The following is a 22,291-nucleotide window of genomic DNA, read 5'->3' as shown; positions in this document are numbered from 1 at the left end:
ATCAACACAAACTACTGCCTCTCAAAGGATCCAACCTCATGGTGGCTCCCACCCCTACAAATTGTAATAGATGTCTGTCTTCTGAGTCGAAATCAAGTCTGGCCCAGGGTCAAGTTTGGAGCAATATCACATTAGCTAGGTGAAAGTCCAGAAGACCTGACTGCAGTTCTCACAGGATTCTCATGAGCCCCAGTGTCAGCTAGGTTATTTTCATGCTCTTCATCACCCAAGCTGATGATCGGACCAGGGTGCTTTGGTTTTGGTTGGTTTGCTGTTTGTATTTTTTTGTAAAAGAGCTTCTGTAGAAAGCTCTTTGCCGTAGAAGCAGCAAGCAGGTTTAGGTTTCTAGGAGATGATACTACTCTCCATAGCACATTCAATGCTTACTAAGAAACAGACCAACAATATATTTTAGGCACCAGCACCCATCTAATTCAACGCACCGTCCTCCAGGGTCTGAACAATGATGGAAGAGGATGTCCGGCTGGCTCCGAGCTGAGAATATGCGACTACATAGAAGACGTAGTTGGTATTGGGCTCTAGGTCCTTCACTTGCAGCTCAGTGGTATCATTATTGACAGCAAACTGGTATTCCACGTTATCTGTTCCTAGAGCCAAGGGAACACTGATCAGCTGGTCAGTGAACTGCCAAGACACTCTTCAAAAAAACCAACAGTTAACTCCCAAGGTTCACGATGTAAATCCATCTTAAAAATCACCATGTCTTCTCCAGTTCCCCCAGCACCTGAACAAAACCCATCTCTTATGTGAATTCTTTGGGCAGAAACATTCCATGCCTTACTGCTAGCCTATCTACTTCGACTCAAGCTCCTTAATCGATGCTAAGGCAGCTGCAGTTACCAGCTTAATTTTCAGAGGAGCTCTGGCAACAATTTAGCAAGAGTACTGGCTTGCTGGCTGTTTGGGAAGAGAGACCCCAAGAGAGCAAAGTGACTCGCTTCAGATTCTGGCTGTGAATAATTTAGTGATCACCCCTGCACACAATGTAGCTGTTTAATATCTCCACTAATAATCACACCCTTTGCGTATAGAATCAGTGTGTTGGAGGAAAAAGTAAAGAACAGAAATAAATTTCCAGAAGTGCCTGGTCCCACTAGAATCCAGACAACTCAGCTCCATGGACTCTCTACTGCTGGTCAAGAAGTCAGTATATGTCAGCTAATCCGCAGGCACTGTCACAGCCTCATGCTGAGTCCTGAGAGAAAATTCTTTTACCTGCAATGAAAATGGCTAAACTAATTGGGATTGCCTCACACTTCTCACTCGCTGGGAAAGAAAGTCAACTTGTGCCTTGTGTCTTGCGCCTGCAACACAGGCAGGTAACACCTACCCACAGCCCGCTGGTAATGTAACGAGAAGCCAATGATCTGCTCGCTGTTGTATTCTGGCCGCTCCCAGGACACAAGGACTGTGGTGCTGGAGAGGGACACAGCTGACACTTTCTTGGGAGCGCTGGGCAAACCCTCCCGCACGATCACAGAGAGCTTGGCAGTGGCACAAGCCATGCCCAAGCTGTTCTCAGCCACGCACTGATAGTAGCCAGCATCCTCCAACCCGATCTGATTGACCACGAGGCTCCCGCTGCTCTGCACTTTCACCCGCCCGTTGGAAAGGATGGCCTTGCCGTTCTTCAGCCAGTGAATGGTTGGAGCTGGCTCGCCCTCTGCCTTGCAGACAAAACGGGCTGTGCTGGCTCGAGTGCGTGAGATGGTTTCAGGAGCCTGGGAGATGCTGGGTGTAGCTGTGAGGAGAGAGGACAAATTAATGCAGGAAGGAGGAGAAAAAGATAGCAAAGCAAATCCCTTCTCCTCCCCACTCGGTGCTATGTTTTATTCAGTAGCAGCTTTGCCTTCAAGATAGGATTTGCCAGGCAGACTCTAGAGGCTTAATTTAGACTCTGTCCAAAAGCAAAAATAAATTCTGTATCAATCATGTGCTGTGTTCCCTGATCCTAGGCTGTTCTCCCTGCTGGCTTCAATGATACTGAAATTTAATTGCTGATACAGATATCCATGGGGGAACCCTGGAGAACAAGAATAAGGCATAAAACAGTTCAGTAAATACAAGGAAGTAAAACCCAAATTAAAGAGGTGACACTCCCACTGAGAGCTGTCCCCACCCTCCTGGCTCTAACCTGGTTCCCATCTTATCCAGCACGGGCTACAAACACAACTGCATGGGGATCTCCTGGGTGCTGGTCCACGTAATGCCAGCTACTCGGTCAGCATTTCTACCTGGAGCATTTACCCTGCTCTCTACTCACCAAGGACCCGGAGCTCAGCTGCGGCTGTAACGAACTGCCTGGTTTGGGGTTTGTTGGCGCGGCAGACGTACACCCCTGAGTGATGGGACTGGCTGGAAGGAATGAGGAGATTTGTCCGGCCCAGCACAATCACATCTGTGGAAACGGGCTTTCCATCTGCAGGAAGAAATGTGCACAAATGTTGGAAGGAGCCCCAGGCTGCCCTTTACGAGGGCTTGTAAAGAACGTGTCTACTAGCGCCAGGATCACAGCTGGGGAGTGGAGAGACCCCCAAATCCCAAACTCCAGCCCAGAGGAGGATTCCTGCTGGGAAACTCCTCAGTGCTTGACCGAGCATCAGCCAGCCCAAGCCAAAATTGGTCCAAGATTTAGTTTAGCCCGTAATAACTGAAAAAATTCTGGTTTGGATCAAAATGAGTCTCTGATGCCTAGGGTGTGCCTGCAGTGAGACCCCCTAGGAATAACACATTCAAGGGAAAGCTATGCTAACACACACTTTGGAAAAGATGTTGGATCTGCCTGCTGACCCTCACGCATGAACACACATGCCTCCTCCCCTCACTTCTTAATGCAAATGTCAGCAAGAGCGCTGAATCACTAACAGCTCCGGGGTTCTGGTTCTTCCCTCCTCTGGGTCCTGAACCTGAACCCAAATTTCCTGCACTTCCTGATTCATCGCTTGCCCCCAGCTTGGCTCCAGATCTGTAAGTTGTCAGGAAGACACCTGGTTCTCCCTGGGGCTCTGGTGCTCGGGTCAGAGACACAGGCTGTGAGCTGCCCTCTCCCCATTCTCCTCGCTAGATGCTCAGCACACTGCTGAGTAGGGAAGGAGAAAATGGTGGCTCCAGCTCCCTGGCCAGAAGCTGAGCCATCCTTCTAACAACTTCAAATAGCTCTAGGCTCCCCAGCATGTCACAGACAAGGCAGGGTGGTGCTGGGCACTGCTTATTCTCAGCACTGCTCGGATGTGAGAAATATGGGGATCCCAGTGTTGGTACCTCTGAATGACTATGGGGGAGCAAAGCCAAGACCTGGGGACAGAGTATGGGCAAGCACAGTCTGGCCAAGGAAAGGCTTGGATGGGAGGTCAGGAACCCATGGCCAGCTCTGGCACAAGTTAGCAGATTGGGAGAGCCAGCCAATTTGTGCAGTACCTGTGCAACACCCGCCTTTGTGCCTCCCCACCTGCAGAAGCACAGACATCTTTCAGACAGCAAAAACTCAGCACTGGCCTGGCCCTTACCTCTCGCAGATTCAGCTGAGCCTGTATTCTGAGACAGAAGCAAACTCTCCACCTCCACTGTGAGCAGCTGCACCTACTTAGCACCATCAGCAGGGAATGCACCGAGATCCCATCCTCTGCCCCCCCATTTTGGGGGGTCTTCAGATGGTCTCACAGTTCAGTGGCTGCACACTCAGAGAAGGAGGAGATCTGTGCAACCCATTTGCACTGGAGCACTTTGAAAATCTGACTCCAGATGGTAGCAATTAGCTGACACCACCAAGGCTGGCAAAAGCCAAACTGGCAACCTAGAGGTACAATCTTCAGTGTTACCTACATGACTAATCATCCAGTAACCCCTTAACGAAGTCCTGGAAAGAAACATGCTTGTATAACACAGAGTTGCTAGCACTGTTAATCCATCTTTTCTAATTGAAGAGTCCACACTGGGAGGCGGAAAGGGAGCAAGCAAACGTTTTAAAATAAAGCATGCAAGGAACAGTTTCACCCACCTTTCCCCCCTTCACAAAATTTTCATAGTGATAATGAATAATATCTACTCTACTATGAGCATCAGTAGCTCTCAGTAAAGCAATGAATAAGTGATATAGCATAGGAAAGCTAAGTATTTCTAATTTTCAAATGCACAGGATAAACAAGAAACATCTCTGCCAGAACATTTAATCCTTGTTGATTGAATTTGCGAAGTTGTATCCTCTGAGATTTTTTTGCTCCTTTTTTGTGGAGAAGAGGAAATATTTTATATACACTAAAATCACTGCCTGTGGACAAGTCTGGGCTGAAGACCAACCACAATAAATGGTTACTAGGAGAGGAGTCTTAAATCATGACCTGGATTTATGAAAATTACTAAGAGCCTTTTCTGCGAGAAAACAAGATTCCTGAGCTGAAAACGTCTTCAGTCAGAGCCTCTGATACACATCTGATGGACGTGACACTCAGTGAAATGACACTAGCGTCCTGTGCGTGACTTAGGCTACCAGCCATGGGTAATGTATGCCAGTCTGGCTCATTTGTACACCTCTGACAAGACCTAAGCATTTTCTCAATCCTTCCATTACCATCCTGACCACAGTAACATTTTTGAATAAAAACCTCCCAGCAACACGTCCAGCCACTCCAAGGATTAACAGATCTTAAAATGTTTTATAATCCTGCAAGATAATAAAAGTTAGATCTGCAATGCAATGGCAGATCTTACAGAATCCCCACTAACCTCTGAGTCCCTGGAGGAGTGGCACAGACCTGATCCCATCTCACGACCTTCACTGCGCTCAAGCTCATATAATGAGTATGATTAATTTAAACCAAAAGGCATCCAGGCACTAGATTTTCATATATTTCACAGGTCAAACAACTATAAAGTGAACTGTGTGCTTTGTACCTTTCTAAATTTAATTAGTAATTCCAGTTTAGCAAGGACACACTACACTGTAACACCACTTGTGTCATTAGGTACCAATGTAACAAGGACCCTTCCTGTCCCACACATTTGTCCACTTTTTAAAAGATTTTTAAAGTATCCACAGGTTCCTCTTCACAACAAAAACTTAATTCTGTTCCTTATGCTCACCCTGTCGTATCCAGGAGACAAAAGGCGTGGGATCAGCAGCCGCCATGCACTCCATCACCACACTCTCCCCAGCCACCACTGTGGTGTTCTCCGGAGCAGCAACGATGGTGACATCTCCTCCTGCTGACTGGGAACCTAACGTCAAACATAAAAAGAGAAGTCTGTCCTTCTAAGTTGCAAATTCCCTAGGAAAAACACAGAACATAGTGCCCAGACACCCCGGCTGTGCTTCCCCAGGTAAGTCTCACATGTGGTAATGAATGGCTTGTGCCCAGCTGGAGGAGAAGAGCAGGTCTTGCTTTTACATGACACCAGTAATTTTGCTAAAGAAATGAACCAAGGGGTGCCCTTCATATTAATCATCCTGGCCCTAGTAAAAATTAGTATCAGCATGGAAAATAAATATTTTCAGCCCAGCATCTTCATTGACTGTGGCTAAATGGATTTTTATTAATTAGTTGAAACAAGGCACTGCTATCCTCAAACAAAGCAACAGCAATACAACATACCCTTTACCAAGGCACTGTAACAGCTCAGAAGGAATCTAGTAACTTGGTTAAAGAAACTGTAACATCCAGACACCGTACTGTAAACTGCAACAAAGAGAAGTCAAACCTCTGCATCTAGGCACAAAGACTAAATTAGTCATTAAAATTTGGAGTAGAGAACACTCTTTAGCTTGTATGCGCACGGGTGATCAGTCAACATGTAAATCAAACAACGTTTACAGGAAGATCTATAGGCTGCTTTGCACATCTTGAGAACGGGATGGGGATTTTTTGCTTGAAATGAACCTTCTGCCTATGTCTGCCCACTGCTGAGCAGAGGTTAAGGAAAGGTTAAGGAAATGCCTTTGCAGCAGCCAAATCTCTGTTGTCAGATGAAAACAACTGGAGCGCTCTTGAGCAGACCAGACTGTTCATGACCCTCAACAGCAGCAACACTGTTCGTCCAGCTCTCTCAAATATGTCCGACTTTGAGGGACACTTCTGTTGTTGTCCTCATGAAGGGAGAAATAACTGCAGAGGAGTCACGTAGTACAAGTAATTCTTAGGCCTGCTGCAGGTGCTCCCATGATCTAGCAGAGAAAGTTGTTGTCAGCAGGTCTCAAACAAATAAAAGCAGGACCTTTTTGCACAAAGTACAAACTCCCTGTCTCAAGATGCTGCAGAGTTCAGAAACCAAGCGGTTCAGACAAGCTTATGAAGGACACTTTTACTGGGACTATTAAATACAAAGGTCTCACTGCAGCCCCCCAGCTCGAGATGTTCCCACATCCCTGACTGTCAGATGCTCAGGGAGATGTGCAAGGAAAGGACCATGTCTTCCCTACCCAGTTTTTTGACGTGCTTCCCTCCAGCATCTGCTGTGGTCAGTTTTGGAGATGGCACTGCAATGGCTGGACCTCCTGCCTAACCGACACTGGCCGTGTTCATGTGGCATCCAAACAACACCCATTCACACTTGACTTTCTTCCATATATAAACCAGAGAAGCTTTGGCCTCAGCATACAAGCGGGCCTGCGTGGCAGGAGAGCTACAACGTCCTGCGCTCAGCCCATCTCCAGGCTCGTTGCCTTTTACTCTAGCACAGTAGCCTTGTCAAAGAGAGTTGGTTCAACACTAAATTTTTCTTGCCGTCCATACACGCTTGAAAGGGATTTCTATCTGTAGTATTATGTGAGCACATTTAAAAGGAGCCAGCAAAACCCCTGAGGCACCGAGGGAAATGGGAGAGAGCAGGAGCCAGAGCTTGTCCAGCAGATGGAAGCAGAGACCAAGGAGCACCCGCCGTCCCCTACCTGGGGCAAAGGCTGGACCACGCTGAACAGCGACCCCAGCCCTGGGCAACCACCAGCAGTAAGAGTTGCCATGGGGGATGAAGGAAAAGCCAAGCCAGTTATCCTCCTTCCAGTGGGACAAGCACACTACACCGAGGGCCTGGTGTGTACAGGCACATACAATCCCCTTTTGTGCCTACAGCACGGTGTGGGCTGGCCAGGGCTTTGCTACACTCACGTGCAGTAGCTGTTCATATCATTCATGCCCACAGATGTTTTCAGCCTCACAGCCATCACGGCCAGCCACAGCAGGACAACTCAGGGGACAGAACAGGGACAAGAAGAAACTACATCAGACTACAGATTCAGAGGCCTTACTGACAAGCAGATCAAAGCCCTGGCCACTCTTGACCGTGGTGCCAAGGCTGGGCTTGAGAACTACTGAGATAGAAAATGGGCTTAATGCAAAAACTGCCATGAGAGCTTCCACAACAGGCATGTAAGCTGAAGGATCAGCGAAAACGCAAGGCTCTTTGGAACGGCAGCCTTCTTTTAACTCCAGCTCCAGTTCAACAAAGCACTAAAACCCACAAGTAATCATTAGTCCTGCAAAACAACTGACTGCCGGGACTCCATCGAGACCTGGCTGGATGAGCGAGGCTGCTCAGCACATTGCTAATGCCAGGCCTCTATCCTTTCTCTACCCCATACCGTAGAGAGGGATAAGGCAACATCAGAGAAAGAACAAGGAGAAGGAGCTTTCCAGCCAGGATTTGGAATGAAACACGTAAGAAAACACCAGAAGCAAAGGGAAAGGCTTTTATAGCAGCCATTACAGGGGAGGCCACAGTGCTGGGAAGACAGTGGAGAACTCAACAAGTTGTGATGAGGTTGGTTTAAAGAGTGACCTGGGGAAAGAGGTGCAAAGGAGCCAGGTGAGGAGTGGCTCTCTGCTGGGGGGCTGGCAGCACGGCTGGACATGGTCACACATCTCCACAGACCACAGGCTCAGGCCCGGCTCACCCTGCGCAGGAGCCTCATCCACATACTCTGGGGACCTGTGACCCATTGCGAGGCCACGGCAGCTTTTGATGAAAACGAACAGGGCAGCAGCCTACACCCCGGGTTCCGGGAGCAAGAGTATACAAGGACAGACTGCCAGCCAACTCGAGAGTGAGCTTTACCTGACATTGGCATACCTGCTGGGCAGCACACAGCTGAAACATGTCTGTGTGCATAAAGCTGTCCTTCTCTGCAGTGCTGGGGGAAAAAAATAAATCTAGAGTAAAAAAATAACACCAGCCAGATGGCAATATATTCCCTGCCAGATTTCCAAGCAGCTTTCTCTACCAAGCTTAGGGCAGAGGAAGAGAAAAAGCTCCTCAAGCCTGACTTAAACACTCGTCTGCTGCGTTCAGGTGCATGGCCCCAGGTGCTAGCTGGCAAAGGCACCTGACAGGTTATAGAAGCTTCATGTGAAGGCACTTGTCCCATATCACTCTATCCCTTGACAGCTGCCTTGTAGTGCTGTCAGTCACTAGGAGAGGGATTTTACAAGCTGCACAAACCCTCGCTCTGAAGCAGCCCCAGGAGCCATCAGCCCAGATCTGCAACCTCCTGGTTTAGCAGAGCCACGGTGAAGCACTGCTGCAAAGGCGCAGCCTACAGCTTCACCTTTCCTTGGGGCCTTACATTTTTCCTGGCTGGGGAAGGACCAACGAAATGCTTCACCCCCATCACCCTGAACAGTCCCACAGCAGCACCACGTGCTGCCTTTCCCTCTGGCATGGCTGGTCCTGCACCCTGGATGGTCTGGAGGGGAAAGAGCAAAGAGCTCACTGATGGCCAGGCAACAAGCCAGCAGAAGCCAGGCCTGGCGACCCAAAAGGCTGACGACTAGCTACTAATCAGCTCCATGCTTACTGTGCGGAAGGCAGCAAGACAGCTGATATCAGGGCTTCCTGACAGTCAAACTCAAGGTCTCTCTAACAACCAAGAGCAGTAACAGCCTCAGGGATCCGTACCTCAAGCATCCATTTCTGCTTCCTTCCCCCTCGGCCAAAACTCTGGTTTCAGTCTTGAAAAACTACCGGGAAAAGATATTAGCCCAGACCCCACATCTGTTTGTTGCTGATTATTATTGAAATTATATGACAAAAACAAACAGTTCTGCTTGCTTTCCCAGTACATTCCTGGGTGTGTGCATGGATGAATGCCCCATCCACTGCTTGCACACACAAATGCCTTTCTCTCCAGCTTTGTATTTCACTGTGGGTCTCTCAGAGCAAGTCCACCAGCCAAGCTCTTCTTTGAACTGAGCCACCTTTAGAGTACATTTTTCACTTGCTATCTCAATAGGCTGGTTGGACAGGATGGATCACAGGTTAACGGCTACAAACTGGGTTTCGTTTGGTTTGAAGAGTTCCCAAGAACAGTACTAAGCTAACAAGGAAAACCTCCACACAGAGGTATCCAACAAATATCAAAAAGTAAAACCAACGTTAGTTTTTTGTCTCCACTGCCATTAAGACAATTTCAGGTAAAGAGGGAATATTGTTAGAACCAAAGGAAAAAAGAGCTGCAGTTTCCAAGACATCTTTCACTGCCTGAACAAAACAGGTCACTGAAAGCACCTGTGCCATCCTGTCCTTTCTGTGGTATTAAAAGCTTTCACAGTGCTGCTATTTAAAACTTGGGCTTTGAGATTTCTTCCCCCCTAACTTTGTTTTGTCTCTCCAAGTAGCAAAGCTGCTCTAGGCAAAAGCTTTGTACAGCCCAAGGTACAACACATGGATTCATATCAAAACTCACTGTCAGTGAATGGCCTTTGTGGACTTTTTGCCCTTCTGAATCAGACAGATCAATGTTACCCTCTTTTACTGAAAAAAACCCACCACTGCGGGGTGCCAAATGCAGCTCTGGAATGAGCTGGAGTAGTGCACTAGGACTGAGAGAAATCGTCTGGGCACTGAGAGAGTTAGAGAAGGCAGCTCTTTTCCTGCACAGTTCAACCCATGCACATGCTTGTGTTTGCACAGGGAGATGGCAAGGGTGCTATCACACACCAAGAGACAAGATTTACTGATAACCTGCAGAAATATTTCAAAATCATAGAATCCTTTGGGTTAGAAGGGACCTTAAAGACCACCTCGTTCCAACCCCCTTGCCACAGGCAGGGACACCTTCCCACTAGCCCAGGTTGCTCAAAGCCATATCCAACCTGGCCTTGACATGAAAATATTACCCCAGGTTTTACTGTTTATGAATGACTCACTATAGCAGACTTCTCAGTTTATGCATTTTTCCACTTCCCTGTCATAAGACAGAAAAGTCAGACCAAATTCAGGTGCTCCACTTCTCTGTACCATTGCTCTCACAGTCATTCTCTCAGTGTCTGGAACTGGGCTCCAAGGCCAGCTGGTGGGCAGGCACAGAAAAAATACAGCAAATCACTTACAATCAAATGTAGCATGAAACCAAAGGGAAGTGGGGAGAGGAGCACAGGGAACATCGAGACAGCAAGTGAGCATGCCAGCCAGATCTCAGCACACTGGCTGCCTGACCTCTAAAAATCCCATCTGTATCGTTTCAAAGCAAAGAGAAACTGTGAACAGGGATATAAAGGGAGGCATCACAGGGAGCTGCTTGGGACAAAGCTCAAAATGTTTATTTGAAGTTATAGCCTGAGATATAACATACATGAGTGATTTCAAACTCCAAGAGTTTACAGCTTGGGTCTGCCTCTAAAGCATCCGTAATTCATCAGCTATCCTCTCCCACCTCCCTGCTCTTGTTAGTGCAGAGCACCAGTGAAGAATTCAGGCAGTGCAACAGGAGGAAAATGGGTTTTGTTCAGCCAATTTGTGACGGTTGCTTGCAGTGACAAGAGGATGACTTCCTGGATGGGAACTAACACCTCTCTCCCAACTCCATAAACACCCTGCCTCGGCAAAAATGCTGGAAGGTTAAACATGACTTGCATGGTGACACTTTCAGCTCTCAGCTGTCAGCAGTTCAAGATTTGGAGATATCCAACAATCAAGCAACAATCTTCTGTTCTGCGAACTTTCTCACCCTCTCCGGAGGAGGAGCATGAAACCTTATTCATCCCTGTGAGCCTCCTCCGGGAATAGATTCTAGCACTGAGCAGCTGTTCATTAGAGAAAGTCAATGCTGTCACTGCTGTTATTCTGCAGACAATAAAGGAGCAAATTACCCATCGCAAAGCACACACCTTCAAAAATGCAGGCGCTGTGTTTGCAGAGCATGCCCTACTCCCACTCCCTAGCGCTCCCTTTTCTCAAGACAACTCACAAAGCTCCTGGACTGTTCGGCGAGAAAGCTGACAGCAACCATGGACAAGAGAAAATATCCTCCACACCTGCCTTCTTCCTCCCTTTACACTTTCCTGGAAATTTATCTACAATTTATTTCTACTTCTGGGCTAGATTCAGGACAGGAGATAACTGGCATGTAAAATCTCTAGGCAGGACACTAACTGAATCCTAACACTACGGCATGTCTGCTTTGGGGGCAATATAAACAATGTTAGGTATCAAATCTGAGCATGCTTAGCAACAAGCATTTCTTCTTCTGCAACTGTTCTCATCTGAACACAGCACTGCATAGCTTTAAAAACAGGTAAGCAAACCAGCCAAGGAGGACCAGCACCAGAAATTTTTCAGAAGTGGCAAGAGATGCTGAGTGTTGCTCTTCCAACATCCTACAATTCAGGCCTCCCCAAAGCATCACAAGTCAAACACTGCTTCCCCTTCTCCCCAAACACAGCTCTCACAACCACACAACCTTTCCAAAAATTACTACCTGCTTTTTTTAGGTTTTTCTTCCACTTTTGCTATACCAGTCCCTGTGGCAGTTTGGATCCAAGTTCTGTTTTCCTCCATCACTGAAGTTGAGGAGGGATGACTTTTGGTTACAAGATTACGGACTCAATTCATCAAACATTTGGTACTGCTCTGATGGTTCTCAGCCTTGAAAACTCTTCTTCTGCAGAGGGTCAGGCTTTGGTTCACAAGCCTTACAGAAACTTTCAGATGCGTGCCTTCAGCAGAAACTCCAGCACTGACAATGCTTGGTTACTGGGACTGCGAAAGTTTTCCTGGTACAATCTGGCAGTACCAGGGTCCATATCCTCTGCCATTAGAAATGCTCCTTCCCCTCCCTTTACAGGCAGCTGCAGCGTTCCTGCGTCAGCATACGAGGAAGGGAGGCTGAAAAGGAACTTGGCTTTTACTGCGTACGTGACACTGTATTGGCATCATGGTTTTTTTGTGCCCAGTAATATAAATGAGCTCAGTAAATCAGTTTTGTATTGTCTTTTTACCTCACATCCTCAAAATATTTTGTAAGCAGTTATGCATTTGTCAATGCAAACATTTAATTGAAAAGCTGAACAGGAGAGAATTTACCTCCACATTTTGGAATGGGGACAGAGCCTCTCTTCCTACTTACTAAGTGCTGCAGCAGAGAAGCTACACATCATTTGTCATCTTTAAAGCAGCATACAGAGAAACATGCATAAATGATTAAAACAGAAGTTCAAACACTTTCTTAGTGCTATTAAGAAACCTCCACATAGAGCACTTGAATCTCAAATTGCTATCACAAAATCCCCTACAAAGATGTAAGCAAACAGATCCCAAAATACATGATGCAATCTACACTTCTCGTAGCAGGCACAGAACTTGCTCCTTTAATGTCTGCATATATATACATGCAAAATGAAGAACTGGGGGGTGGGGGGCTGGGGGAGGTAGACAGAGAGAGAGAGAGGGAGAAATGAGTTTGGGTGAAGAATATCCATTTACTATCTAGATGCACTCCCTAGACTGGCACCTGCCACAGCTTCTGGGGTCTCCCCACGGACCATAGTACACACCGAGTGTGACAGGAGGAGCTGCTCTCGGAACTGCTTCATAATGGGCTTGAGAAACAGCTTTTTAAACATTTTCCCCAGCCCTGTGTCCTGTGTCTGAAAGCCTGGGGAGCACAAAGATCCCGGTCCAGACAGACAGAGGGGCCATCAGGCAGTCCTCTTTCATTCCCCTCAACTTCTTTATACAGCTGACAGATATCAGCTCAGAAATTAAATACTTTAATGTACTAGCTCAGCCACAAGCTGACACCCTGAACTATATGTAACCAGAAGCCCAGAAAAAAGCTGAGCAGTGGCACGTTTCCAGGAATTGTCTGGGATTTTTAGGGGGCTCTTCTGCCACCCCCAAACCCTTGATCCTTCAGGGTATGGAGATTTAGATGACCAAGGTACGTTTAGCTCTGCTGCAAAGCAGTCGGGAGTGTGGTTTGCCCACCACTCCACCTCCTGTAAAGCTGTCAACATTGGCTCTCTGTTTGCGTACATGCGTTTGCAACTGCTCTTCATCACGCCAAAAGGGACGGGAGCCAGCCAGACTGCGCGACGAATCCCTGCTCGCTTCCCCAGCGAGCGCTTGGAAGCGCCTGCATTTGCAGTGCTCCGAGCAGGAGCCAGGCAAAATAAACAGGAGGTGCCACGTTGACAGCCACGGTCATGCAGCCCTGTAGCCCCACTGCACGAAGAAAGCTGCTGCTTCTTACGAGAATTAGGGCTCTTCTGGTTTTCTGTCACAAGCCCAAGTCAGCCAAAGGGTTGGAGACCTCAGGCCAGACATCTGAATCCTCAGAAGCCTGAAGATATGTCATAGAGTTTCTGGGAAGCAGAAGCAGCAGACCAGGAGCTGGAATGAGGCAGAGGCAATAGGAAACCCAAGCTTAGAGCACAGGGGACACTGAGATCTACTAGAAGGACCATGATCGATAATGTCACCATTTTAGATAATAATTATCAATTAATAAGACTTCAACCACTCTTGGCCCAGTTTTACAGACCTTAGTGCAAACAAACTCCTTAAAAGAAAGTCACTCCGTACAGTAGGAGTTAAGCCTCTAGATCAGAGAACAGGCCAACAAAAAGTGAAGAAAGGAGCAGAGGTACTTCAGTATCTCTGAAGCGATTTGGAGAATGGCAGAGCAGTCTCCCTGCCCTAACCCTAAGACCCAGACAGCTTATGCTACTCAAGCTGAGCCCTTAAAGCACTGCAAGCCCCGGCAATACCCCAGCAGCTGCCAGAAACACAAGCAAGAAAGACCAGGGTGCCACTAACCCCTGGTCTCTGCCACTAACTCACTGTGCTGCTGGGGGCACATCTCTCAGCACCTCTGTGACTCCATCTGCTCACAGTTTGTAACACAGCCAATTCACAGAAGTGAAGGTGCAAAAGTAATAGCCAGAAAGCACCTGAAGACACTTAGCAAAAGGCACAGCACGAGAGATTTAAATATAGATGCCTGTCCCCCGTCCCCGCCCCCGCAATCAGTAAACACCAAACTGCCCTGGGGACCTAAGCTTGCCAGCTGCTGGGATTCAGTGGGAACATTCCCACACTTTAACCATCATTACACCAGCTCGCTCCGCCACTTTCCTAGGCTAGCACATCACCTCGTAAGGTGATGCAGGAGATTGGCCAAGAGAAAAAGCTAAAGATACTCTGTTACCTCTTGCACAGAAATGAGACAGAGACATGGTCAATAGAAGACCCTGCTGGCTCACAGGTCACAAGCCCTGAAACTCCTCCTTACTCAGCCACCTCACTGTCTCAGTGACTGGAGCCATTTCACTCCAGTAACTTCCTCCTTGTGCTCAGAGGCTGACGTTTCCAAGGGGCTAACACCTAATCCATCAGACCTATTTGCAATTCAGATTTGTTTGCAACATCAGATCTGTTTGCGATTCACGTTCATCTAGTGACAGCAGAGCAGCAATAGGCTGGAGGCCCTGGACTGTGCAGAAGGACATAACCTGCTTTCTTTGCAACCAAGGGTTTGTGCTCTGCCCCATTCCATCTGCCTGAGGCGGCCGTTCACGTTACTGTCACACACAGCTTTAAAGAGAAACATTACGGGAAGCCACCTTGTAGTATGGTCTCCCTGATGCCAGGTACGCAAAATGCTTCCTACAAGCCGTGCTTCGAACACACAACATGCTGGGAGCCTACAGTAACACAGTCTGGCGGCAAATGGAGATTGCCAACTTGGAAGGAAGAACCAAAAGCAGATGGATGCATCTGCATTAACTCGGGACAATGCAAATCTGTTTTTCTAGGAAAAGTCTGGAAGGAAAGCTGGCTTTCCATGGGGAAAGATCATTAGTGACATCTACAGATTCTCTCAAAGCCCTTGGGCTGGACACTTGCTGAGTGCTGCAGGGAGCCCCGATCTGTCTAAGGCTGTGCCTGAAGACACAGTGTTTGGCAACACCACCTGCCCCTCCTTATCCCATCCTTCTTTTTTCCTGCTTCTCACTCTCATCCACAATCCATGTGGCATTGCCCTTCAGCTGCACTGGAAACAGAGCTGGGCAAGAACACCTCTCAGTTACTGAAGGCAAACTCCCAGCTGTGTCTGGAGCGATCCCTGGCATCCCAGATATCCCAACAAGAGCTCAGAGCAGCACGGCTCAGTTCCTGATTCCCCCTACCCTGGATCTGGGCCGACTCGTCCCATTCTTGCCCCTTAGCACCCCTGGGCCTGCAGATACTGGTGGGTCTTTGAGACAGGGACAAGCCTCCACAATGTGTCTGTCCCATGTCTAAAGCAACAGGACCAGGAGCTTTGCTATGCCTCTGGACACTTGCAACATCTTTACTCCAGCTGTTAGGATGCTTCAAGTGCCGCAGGGCACTGCTAGCCCTTGACCTCAGAGAGCTACTGAGGCACTGCTGTAACACAGATGATTAATAATTAACAAGTGCTATCAGGAACCAACCACATCAACCTTTCTGTCCCACAGCCCATTGCAAGCTGCTGACCTAATTATGATCTCTATTCTTAGCTCCCTTCCAGCTTCACCATGCAAGCACAGTCTGTTCAATATCCTCTGGGAGAGGCCAGGTGTGATCCCTGTAGTACAGATGTGCTGATGCACCACAGGGTTATACCACCACCAAAAGACTCTTGGAGAGCTGAATAGAGCCTACTGCTTATAAACCCTGCTTCAGTCCAAGCCTTACCAAACACCAGCTCTTATTTCAGGAAGTCTCAAAAGCACGGCAGATCTGGATTAATAAGAGATGCACATGGAGAACACTGGAGGACCGCAAACCATCCCTGAATCCAGCCATCTCTGTCTTCAGGAGTCAGAGATGCCTGTAACACAAGAGCCTGGCTGTATCTGACAGCTCCAAACATCACACACAGCCAACACAGCGTGTGGGAGAGACCAGCTACCCCTCAGGACCTGGGAACACTCACCTATTCCCAGCTGTACATCCCTTGTCCTGCTTTACTATCCTTGACACTTCTCTTGCCACTCACTTCAGTGCCAACCCTGGGCTTAGCTGTTCTGCTTAATGGGAGGTGAGGGCTCTGAATTTTGTATCAAACCCTCTGTCACCGCAGGCTGCTAGAGCTGTCAGGAGCGTGGCATGTCATAGCCCCACCAAACTTCACAGACAGCTGAGCCGAAATTCCCCCTCCAGCTCCCAGGAACAGGCTGCTGACACTTGAGCTACGAGAAGCTTTCCCTCGGCGATGTGAGTGGTGTCATGCATGCTGGCCCTGTACGAACTCCAGGCAAGAAGAGAGCTGTGTGTTTGGGTGGGTGCCTGACACATGCCTGCACCAGCCCTTCACAAATTTCACCCAAAATCTGTGGTCTCAATCCTGTTCCATGCATGCTTGAAATCACTAGCATTGCTAAGGCTCAGTAAAAGGGAGGTGGAGTGAAAGTTTAGAGCTCCTGTTAGGCAAAAGGTCACTTCCAGCTTTAAAGATATGTTTATTAAGCTACAAATGCTGTGTATCTCCTCTTTGATCTTGCCACGCTCACCATGGCTTGCTTAGCACCCTCTGCCACAGAGGAGGATCAAGAGCATTTTACACAATCCAGGAGATGCATTATGCAAACAGCTTCAGTTACCTGCTGCCCAGGAAACCGGAGCCTCAAAACACATGTAAACAGAATCCTCATGGCTGAGCTTTTGGGATGTCAAGTCAAGAGCAGTTCCCTGCTTAACTGCTAGTAAACAAGAGACCAGAGGGCAAAGTAAAACAGGATGCTAAAAGAGAGGGGAAAGTGACAGAGGTTTGTGCCCTGCTGAAGAGGCACAAGGAACAGGGACGCAGCAACTGCAGGCTGGAACTGGGAAAAGTTCTCCGGAGGTGAGGCAACACTTGCTGATTAAGCCAACAACCCACAGCAAAAATACAGCTGCCTTATCCCACCCCATGTTTTCTCTCCCTACGTGTTTCCAAGACCGTCTTGTCTTGCCTCCCAGAACCACAGCCTTCAGCAGTTTCCTGTCCCCACAGACTCAGCTGTGGATAGCTCTCCCCCCACAGCTCACCTCCCAGAACACCACAGGGCCCTGCTTCCTCTGCTGCATGGGTTCCTGCTGGAGGAAGACACCCCCCGCCTCGACCAGGTGGGACCATCACCCCCCTCTGGTTAACGCTGCCCTTCTCCATCAATGGCAGCACACACAACGCAATCAATGCCCGGTGGCAGTCTGGGAGGTCACACCAGAGCAGCACTGACCCAAATCCAAACTTCCCTGTCCCTAGATCACACGGTACTTGTGTTCAAAGCTGCGAGGGGAGCACAGCACGTGTCTTCAGGGCTCAGGCTGAGCGCCAACCCAGCATCCAGCACGTCATTCACACATGCATGGACTGAAAATCCACTTGTGGTAACAGCACGTCTGTTTCTGCGAGGTGGTGGCCAACTGTGAGTGCTGCTCACTTCATCACCACCTTCCCCTCCATCCCCAAAGCTCATCCCATTCAATAGCTGTGTTCTCCTATAGCCCTTTGGAGCAGGAATCACCCAGGTCCCGGCACCGAGAGCCAGGCTCTCCCTTGCCTGCAAGCCACTGCAATACAAACACCGAAAGAACAAAAAAGTGAAGGTGTTTCAGCTGCCTCTGAGCTCTGTCCCTGTTATCATATTTCATACAAATATTTGGCTGAAAAATACATTTCCTGGGACACTGCTGCAGCAAGCTGCTACAACTGTCAACGTAAATGATGTTCTGCCAACGGCAATCTTGCAGTGTCATCTCTAATAACACAGTACTAAACCCCAACTCACAGGGGACGTGCTCATCTGCTGGAAGATGCTTCAGTGCCATGCTCAGCCCAGACCTCAGCTCTGCTGTACCTACGCCCACCGCTCTCATCTGTTCTCCCCATTCCTGCATTTACTGCAGCACAGGCAGAGGCTCACATGGAGCACACTTGTGAGACCACCGCACAAACATCACTGCACAGACGTTTTGTCAGTGTTGGGGGCAGGCTGTTGCACATTCTGATTCTTAGCAGCCTGCTCTGAAACAAAGGTTTTACCCATGTCACAGCAGTCACGGCTACTCTGCACACAAAGATCAGGAATAGGGTGCAGAGGACACAAGGAAGAAAAACCCCACGCCCACGATCAGGTACATACCTGCGTCTTCCTCTGCAAGTGCACCCCGATGCCCAGCTCACCTGAGCAGACAGACCCCCTGCACCAAATGCCCATAACCACTCTCCAGACTGACCCATCACTTCTAAGAAGGCAACTCCAAGACCATTACATTATCTCTATTCATAGAGGCAGAAATTAAGCATTAAGGAATTCATTCTCTCAGTCTCCTCTGAAGCCTGACCACAGAGAGGAACCCAAAAGTTCTGGCTCCTAGGGCCACACTTTGTTGACTTTTCTGCAATGACCATCTCATAAATGTGAAAAGATACAAACACTGAAACTACAGGAAGGAGCTGTGGGGTCAGGATCTCAAAACAGATGGTCTTGTTTTAATCTCTTGTACTTCTCCCAGCCCAGCCAAAACTCAATTACACTCTAAAATTGCTAAGATCTTTAGGTCACTCAGGGGACACCACACTGCTTATACATACTCAAAGGGATTAAAAACCAAGGAGGAAAGAGAATTTTTTTTTAAGACCCCCAACACTGTGTAACTAGAAGTAATAGGATAACTGCAGGAAAGGGAAATTTGGGTTAGCTATGGAGAGATCCCAGTATCCATTCAATGGAGAAGATGCAATGGGAGTGAGGGGGAGCCACCCTCTTTGTGTCACTTAAAACCAGGAATGGATGAAGTCCTTGCAAAAACGTACTGTGCTAGCAGAAGCACAGCCTCTGATGGTTACTCGTGCCATGCTGGGTATGCAAGCCACATTGTACCAGTCATGGGGCAAACACACAGGCAGTCCCCATCCTCAAGAAAACACACCAAGAGCAAGCATGTGCATGACATGGAGGGGAAAACTAAAGTGACAGGCAATGTGACCTGCTGAGACCACACAACATCACGTTCCCTAAGCCTCCCTGCTACTTTTCTTTGAAAGCCACTTTATGAAGCATGGCAATGCTTCCTTATGTATGTCAAGGACCCGGAAACTCGACCGGGACACGCAGGAAATTAACCCTTTACACATGAGTTTGGAGTAGGGTTCCAGAGCCTGCTTCCAGAAAAAGGAGCGACAAGAAACAAGACACGGCCCCGCTGAGAACTAACCCCAAGCAAAGGCAGCACGCACAGACGGAGCGCCTGGGAAAACCATCTTGCAGCCAGCTCCTAATGCCCTTTTTGGCAGAGAGCACGGCAGGGCTACAGTGTTCATTCATCATCTGTCCAGGTGAGGGGTGAAGGGACAGGACCTGCCAGATGTGTTTGGCGCTCTGTCTGCCGGGGAGCAGTGGAGATCCAAGGGGAAAATCCAAGTTATCCCTGTTTCAACAGCAGGCTCTGTTTCAGAGCTGTGTGACTGTATCCCGCTCTCCCGTCTTCTCTCTTCCTTTCCAGCTCAAAACACCAATTCCCCAGGGAAGGTCTGCAAATTTGCACCATGAAGTCTGCACAGCCGAAACATCTGCAGCTTTTACAGCACCACTGTGCACCGCCACTCTCTGCCCTGCCTGTGTAAGGCCAGTATGTGTTTGGCCACCGACATGCAATACAGCCTTCCCCACATGATGGGGAAGTCACACCGCTAAGGGGAATGACACTTTGGGGGTTTTTAGGCCATGCAAATATGACAGAAAGGGGTCATGCTAATTGCTGCCTCTACTGGGAAAAGGCCTTTAATAAAGGAGATGGAACAATTCCCAGCCATCGTATCAGGAACAGGGAGGGGGGGGAAGGACAATTGGGCAGAAAAGCTATAGGGAAACGGATTCTTTTGCTATGCACAGCCAGTTCAAATCCAGTGCTGTCTGGCAGGGGCAGAGGCATGAACATGAGATGTTCCCAGGCCTGAGGGCTGGCAACCCAGTGCAACTGGAAGTGTTTGCATTATAACCAGCACAGCCCCAAAATCTGTTCATGAGTGCACAGACTCGGTGATCACCACACGGCACTGCCTAGTGCTGTCAGCGGGACACCACAGCTGCAGGCACAGGTGGAAAGGAGACACTAGGTCCCACTGCACAAACCTTTTCCAGAGGCCTTGGCAGTGCAGTGGGACTGCAAGACTGAACTCTCATCTTACCTCAGCACAAATGACTCACTAGCCACTGGCAGGGAGCGAAGAAGTAGTTTAGTTGCTCCTGCCTGCAAACACATAGGAGTTTGGTCCTCGAAATTTCTACTCAATAAGCAACTCAAGCAACACTAAATAGCTTTCACGCTACTGTTCTGGTTTGGTTTTCCCCCTGGAATTTTTTGTTTGTTTGGATTTAGTTTGGTTTTATTTTTTACAGCGAGCAAAGGATTTCTGCTACTCCAACTATTATCAGCTGCTTCTGAACTGGGAGGAAAAGACGTACCAAGCCAGTCCAGGCATCTGATGGTGAAGTGCTGAAACAAAAAAGGATCAATACCATGCCAGTCACTCATGGAGGAGTTCACAGTCTGTACAGGTCACTGCAGTTTCCCATCTGTCTCAGAGATACTTCTCCCCAATTATAAAAAAACCCAGAGATTTAACAGGCATGTTTTTCATCACTATCAGCTCAATCTGGTGAAAAACTCAACCTCGCATATTTGTTTTTGCAGCCAGCGGGTGGTGTGGTGCTGCAGAAGCGAGATTTGGGTGAGAACTCCAGGCAGAAATCTGCTCAGGCCGGCTGGTGCTCCAGAAGGAAAGCTTCCCATTTAACCTCTTCCATTGCCTCCGTTTGCAAAGCAGATTAAACACTGCAGAGTTACAAGATACAATTACACAGAACGAGTTATGATGCCAAGGACAGCATATTCACCTTTGCGCCTTGATCAATATTACTTATCAATAGCAAACCAGACCCAACAAGGGAGTTGTGTCTACAGTGTGGAACTGCCCATAGCAAGCATTCCCCTCGCCTCCGTGCTTCATTAAGCACACAGAGGATCTGGCAGGGGCTGGCGATTAGACACAGAGCATTCAACCGCTCACGAATTCTCTGCAGATTCCACACAGATTACCTCCACGACACAATCCATTGATCAGAGGTGTGTTCGCAGGCTCCACAGTTAATTATACTCCCTGCTGATGGATGAACAGCAAAGCCACCCCTGTGAAAATACAGTGGTAGCAGAATGCCAAGCAACGCAATCCTAAACAAAGACAAAAGGGGCTCGGAAGGATTTCAGAGCTTTCAAGGTTAAAGCTGCCTACAAAATATGCTGGGGACAGCACGAATAGGAGACAGACGTGGCAGGGGGTCACTGTCCCAAGAGAAAGGATAGCTCACCCAGACTCCCAGCTCTGGCGAGTTTGTCCGCCTGCAGGACAAGGATTATACAATACTGGGGAGGCAGCCAGGTGTGCTGGGAAGGATGCTGGAGTCTGGAGACCCCCACTGCACTTATGCTCTCAGCTACGTTCTCCTGTCCAGACTTGCCCGCTGCACTCTTAGTTAACAAAGAAAAATGCACTCAGAGACTGAGGCCCAGATCGGGAGGCAAAGGACAACTCTCACCTAAAGCCTTGTTCCAGTGGTCTGGTCTCCAGAAGAAATCCCAGCTGAGGCTGTTCCCAAATACCACAAAAAGATCTCTGGAGCTACCCAACAGCTCAGCAAAGGGCCAGCAACATGGACACAGAACGCAACTCAGATGTCACTGTGCTTAACCTCCTCTGGACTCTGCAAGGCAACCTGGAGTAGACACAGCCCTGTCAACTACTCCAGCCTCCAACTGTTTCTCTTGCTAGCTTGGGCAAGCATCTTCCTCTGTCTGTGCCAGCCTTCACTTGTCTTGCCATCCGAGGCCACTGGAGATAAGATCACAACAACGCTGCACTGCCCAAGGTGCAAACAGGGTGCCTGACCCCTTCTAACATGCCCAGAGCATAAAGGAGCCTAGGGCTGTTAAAATGCACCCGCTGTTACAATCTGCCTGCAAAAGAAAATCCCTGGGCACAGAAAGGAACAAC

At 48.5% G+C, this 22,291-nt stretch overlaps 1 protein-coding gene across 3 annotated transcripts in view; it reads right to left on the bottom strand.

Annotated features, from left to right (window-relative positions):
- The window catches only part of IGDCC4 (immunoglobulin superfamily DCC subclass member 4), a 101,392-nt gene that overhangs the window by 27,916 nt on the left and 51,185 nt on the right, over positions 1-22,291 (bottom strand). For all 3 annotated transcript variants that reach the window (XM_037395246.1, XM_037395248.1, XM_037395247.1), the window contains exons 5-8: positions 5,101-5,235; positions 2,285-2,440; positions 1,352-1,762; positions 444-608 (exon numbers count right to left, since the gene is read on the bottom strand). In XM_037395246.1, the coding sequence (XP_037251143.1) occupies positions 444-608; positions 1,352-1,762; positions 2,285-2,440; positions 5,101-5,235 (867 nt within the window). The remainder of the gene's footprint in view (positions 1-443; positions 609-1,351; positions 1,763-2,284; positions 2,441-5,100; positions 5,236-22,291) is intronic.

Source organism: Falco rusticolus, chromosome 7 (genome assembly GCF_015220075.1).
Source record: "Falco rusticolus isolate bFalRus1 chromosome 7, bFalRus1.pri, whole genome shotgun sequence".
In the NCBI taxonomy this organism is placed as follows: domain Eukaryota; kingdom Metazoa; phylum Chordata; class Aves; order Falconiformes; family Falconidae; genus Falco; species Falco rusticolus.
Note: the sequence above shows the minus strand (reverse complement) of the source record. Positions and strands in the feature narration are given on the sequence as shown.